A 5,037-nucleotide genomic window follows, 5' to 3' on the forward strand; every position below is an offset into this window, starting at 1 on the left:
AAGTCAGCATCTGAGAGAAGTACAATTTGACTTGTACACCAAAGGGCAAATCTAAGTTGTTTCTTATCCTGTTGTCACCATAGCCTCCAGAAACAGAGCGCTCGGGTCTATTTTGTCTGTGTAAGAGGATGGCTTGTACCATTTACTTGGATGTTGCACGTGTGTATTCTGTCATTTGCTAAGTGGGACTTATTTATCGATAGAGAAAAAAAATTGGCTGAGATGCATGTGACCATTGCTTTTGTGTGGTTTGTAGTGTGTAGCCTAGTCAGTCACTAGCGCTGGCATGTTTCACGCTCAAATTTGTTGTTGCAATATCGCAGACATTCCAGTGGCAATGGCAGTCTGGGGTTGTTGCAATCTATATTGATGCTGTTGTTGTAAGTCGTGGGTTTTGTGAGTGTGTGTTTGTGTGTGCGTGTGTGTGTGTGTGTGTGTGCTTATTCATGAATGTTTTTTTGAACTGCTCTGAGCTTTCTCACCAAGCACTTGCGGACCGTGATGACCTCTCATCCGTCAGCCTAATTGTCGCATAGGGTGGCGTTACACATAAGCGATGAAAACATGTGACCACATGTAACATGTGCAGTCTGAGGACCACCCAGTAGCATTGCATCACTTGTGCGTGAGCCAAATAAATCAGTAAATCTAGTTCCTGATTTGGTTTCAGTTGTTCCTATTGCATATGTCTCGTCTGGATGTGGACAGCTGAATTTTATTGTTCACCCAAGTGTTCAAAACCACTACAACCCTGGTTGGAAAGAAGGTGTAGACAGCTCTGCTAGGCGTGTGAATTCAGTGTAGCATGGTGCTACGCCCTGCGTTGATGACATAGTGGTTCAGCTCATAACTGGTGAGAACACCGACCAGTTCCGCAGACAAAACCAATGTTCAATAAATCTTTTAACAACACTGGTGTTGCAACCTATTAAATCATTTAATATTTATTATTATTAACTATAATTAATTTATCTCTCCTCCTAATGTTAGATGAGTTTTAATCTTTTCATGAGCGTGCCACGTTAGATTCACCAACCACTTATATGGGATTATTATTAATGATTCGCTCTACACATCTCTGGATGTGATGTTGCTGGAGAACAACTCGGAGGATGAGCATCCTTCTTCCTGGGGAGTTTTACCTCATTGGGTGTTTTTATGGTGGTGGTGGTAAAGAGTACTGTCTAACATGTCCTATGTGTTAAGATGTGATGACTGTGAAGGTGACACCATGAGTCACATCATTTTCAAGCTCATCAAACCATAGTGTGACTCTAATGAGCTGTGGGGATGTATCTATACTTGTTTTGTTTATACACTTTTAGCTTGTAAAACTTCTGTATATGTCAAAAGAACATAATTGTATGTCTAAGATAATCAAAATAAGACAAAAAGGCAATAATTTGAATGCCTCCTTAGCCGTAGTCTACTTAAAGGTCATCCAGTTCAAAACTCGATCAGACAACTAATAATTAGTATACATGACTGCCCTCTAGTGGTGTGGGGAGTCAATGCAGCTTTGAAAGGAAGAAACACGGGAACTTTCTTCAGTTCATCTAGGTTAACTGGGAAGGTCATGAGAAAAACAAGGAGGGGTTGACTGTGACGGTCATGAGAGCGCAATCACCAGGGCACATGCACAGCAATGACGTTTCACACCACAGACGACTCCCACACGCACGTGTTTACACATCCTCAACCCATAACAACTCGTGCTTCCAAGGCTAACGTCACGTCTCCTGCCCTACCAAGTCACTGGCCAGCTGCACACACACCGGGTGACAGTGTGTGTGTTTACATATGGCGTTACACATAGGGACTGGTATTCGCAGAACTCAAGTTTCGGGCTCCCACTATCTGGGCTAACGTTAGCTTACAGTTAGCAACTCACGACAAGTACATGCTAACATGACGAAACAGCTCATCGAGATACAACGGAAACCTCCTGGCTCATAAGACAGGTACGCTAGAAATGGAAGTTACAAAAAGAAAGCAGTATTTACCTGAATTATTAGACTGGCGCTCCCACCACTCGTCACCTAAGTCGTCCCCCATTTTCGTCAACTGGTAATGTCTGACCAATCGAATCTACCGCTGGGAGACTAGCACAGTGGTGCGTTCAAGAACAGCATGCTGATAAATGTTCTTTCTGGTTCAAAATGCAAGAAGATGCATCAGAAAACACGTTGGAAACGGATCAGTAGAAGGTTAAACGAGGTCAGACGTATCTCCATACATGATGCCAGCATGGATACGTTCTTGATTATGGACTTATTACTTTATTTCTGTCCATTACAAACGCAAGACAATACAAAAACAGAAATAAAACAACCAAAATCAACATTACATTGTTCATAAGAATGTGTCTTTTATAGCTTAGTTTAGTCTGACCTTTCTTTCCGTTCACCTTTTTCTCTCAACTTTGTTCAGACTTTGTTAAACTTTTTTTGAGCACAAAAGAAATTTCAATCTGTTCTCCTTTTGCAAATAATGAATTTTCAGTCTTGATTGTTTCACCCGAGGATCAGTTGGAATCCCCCACTGTGTTTCCCTGCAGTGTTTAATGTGGAAAGTAATGAGTGCTTGTTTTGCAAGAGACCAATTTATCTTTGAGTGCATTTTGATGCTTTACCATCATGTAGGAAAGTTTTACCATTTCCCTTTTGTGGCCTTTATGCCTGGAAATAGCTTGTCTTTCATTGTGTGGTTAAGTGGTAACTATTACATAGATAATGCTTTCTCAAGACTATTAAATTGATAAAGTGATACATGAGCAGTAAGGTTTACATTTGGGTTTTGCCTGTACGCTCCCTCTCACATTGCATTTCACAGAAGAAAATACCATTAATGTAATTGTCTCCATGTACGACACAGTAGAAACACTTATTTGACACTCATTTTGTTTGGGTCATCTTCCAACATAGAGCAGAAAGACTAGAGAGGAGAAAGGAGGAGGAGGAGGAGGAGGAGGAGGAGGACGTGCTTGGAATAAAGCCTTCCTCTTCTTCTGCAGCTGTAGCGGAGAGGAGGGACAGGTCCTCTGGGAGTAATTGCATGCTTTTTTGTGTCTCTGTCAGAATAACGCATTTCAGGCTGGTGGAGACAATGAAATGTTTGATTAAAGGTTTGCCACAAAAACAAAAATAACCAAAAAAACCAGACTGATTATTGTGGAAATTATGAAGCCTTGAGAACAGTTGTGTTATGCAACCCTAAAAGTGAGGGCGAGAAACAAATACAAGAGAAAGGAAGGACACATTCAAAGGATGGAACTAATAAAAGAAGCGGGTGGTGCTGCTTGGTTTGAAAAGTGAAGCTGGGGTGGACGCACTGATTTCTGATGGCCAGTAGGGGGTGACTCCACTGGTTGCTGAAAGATGTCAGAATTCTAAATAAGCCTTGATTTCCAGCGCAGCAATTGGGGGTCTAATTTCTTCTTCTTCTTTTTTTTCCAAATCTCCAAATGTTTTTTGTTGCTATACTACAGGCCTTACAAGCTGTTTATACTGAGGATGACATCCCGCCGGAATTAGAGACAACCGGAAAAAAATGTGTAGAATTTCCTCATACAACGCCGGACAAATTTTCCTAATCCTCACAGGTCGCTACTGTGATAGACAGACATCAATCTCCTTATTTTGGTTGAGAAGTGAGGATCTGACTCTATCGATCAATTTTTTTTACAATGAGTTTAGGCTTTTGTTCAGTTTTTTGTTGATACAATGTTCTTTTTGCAAGTTAAACTTCCTTTGTATTTGATTTTCCTTCTGGTTTGATTGACAGATCACTCCCACAACAGTCTCCATCCGTTCTTCCATCTATAAAACACATTTCCAGCCTTGAAAGTTTAGAACACTGAAATAGAGTGAAAGAAGAAATAAGTGACCGTCATTAAAGGCAGACAGCTGTCTTGTCAGGCCTCTGATTGCACACGAGTGCATTGGTGTTAATTTGTTGATTTTGTTGTAAGCAGCTGTTCCTCCACTTCCTCATTTTAATGATCATAAGATAATGTGACATTTTTGGATGCCGTCCTCCTCTCTTTACTGCTGAACATGGGGAGGATAAAGTGAGAATATTCACAGACTGAAAGAACCATTCTCTATTGCTGCACACTACAAATACATCCATTTCCCTCAGATTTCCATTTATACTGTCATAAACAGTCTCTCTCATACTCTTTTGATTTATTCTCTTTCGTTGTAATCACTGAGGAACATAAATTTCAGCCTTTGTTAATTTTATTTGCTGGCTTGTTTGCTGCCATTTTCCAAAACAACTGATAATAGTTTGTCAGACAAAGGGTATAATTGTTCTTTGTCAATTGGCAATGACACATTTTATTTTTTGCCTAATTGAGCAGTAAGCTCAGTTTTAAGATGTGATCATGCCATATGCCATGAAGAGAACAGGTGGGTCGGCGAGGAAATCAGTGGATTGACAGCAAGTATGTGCGAATAAACAGGGAGTGACCTTGAGCTTTTCCAAACTTCACTACTCATAACTTCCTAAGTTACAACTGTATTAATGAGCATCTGGCTGAGTCTGACCTGTGCAGAGATGAGCTGCATTCTAAACACCCCGCAAATATTCATTTGTTGCTTTTCTGCGGTGTTTTCTTTACTTGTGCCTTGTCCAGATGAGTGTGTTTGAGGGTCTGCGTCATTATATTCTATTTCTGCGTGTTCACTGTTTCAGATGAGCTTCGCAAGTGACTGTTGCTCTGTAGACGTGTCAGGGGGGGTTAGAGGTAAGACAGAAGGTGTTTCAGCGCAGGCATCGTGATGGCGTACTTCCCAGTTACTGTCATCCTCACCAACTGTCCAAGCACATGTTGAGGTTGAGGATGTACCTAATGGAAGTTCAAAGCAGCTAAGTGCTGAGGCTAAAAGGAGAGTTCAGAGTTAACAACTTGTCTTGAAACAATGTTTCTGTGTGCTCGTGTTCCATAAGGATCTGTTCCCTGCTGTCAGGAGTTTCGTCTTAATTCCAAACCGAGACACAAACCCGACTAAGGTTATGCTGATGTAGCGCAAG

The 5,037-nt window shown here is 41.1% G+C and overlaps 1 protein-coding gene and 1 long non-coding RNA gene across 3 annotated transcripts in view; one reads left to right on the plus strand and one right to left on the minus strand.

The window, feature by feature from the left end:
• The window catches only part of cmss1 (cms1 ribosomal small subunit homolog), a 29,300-nt gene extending 27,166 nt beyond the window's left edge, over window positions 1-2,134 (minus strand). The window contains exon 1 of the mRNA XM_086220328.1: window positions 2,004-2,134. Within this exon, the coding sequence (XP_086076454.1) occupies window positions 2,004-2,055 (52 nt within the window). The 5' untranslated portion in view covers window positions 2,056-2,134. The remainder of the gene's footprint in view (window positions 1-2,003) is intronic.
• The window catches only part of LOC147252155 (uncharacterized), a 47,616-nt gene continuing 44,252 nt past the window's right edge, over window positions 1,674-5,037 (plus strand). For both annotated transcript variants that reach the window (XR_015118729.1, XR_015118730.1), the window contains exon 1: window positions 1,674-1,961. This is a non-coding gene — a long non-coding RNA (uncharacterized LOC147252155). The remainder of the gene's footprint in view (window positions 1,962-5,037) is intronic.

Source organism: Aulostomus chinensis, chromosome 12 (assembly GCF_037954235.1).
Source record: "Aulostomus chinensis isolate RoL2024-O1b breed Wild chromosome 12, RoL_Achi_v1.0, whole genome shotgun sequence".
Taxonomy (NCBI): domain Eukaryota; kingdom Metazoa; phylum Chordata; class Actinopteri; order Syngnathiformes; family Aulostomidae; genus Aulostomus; species Aulostomus chinensis.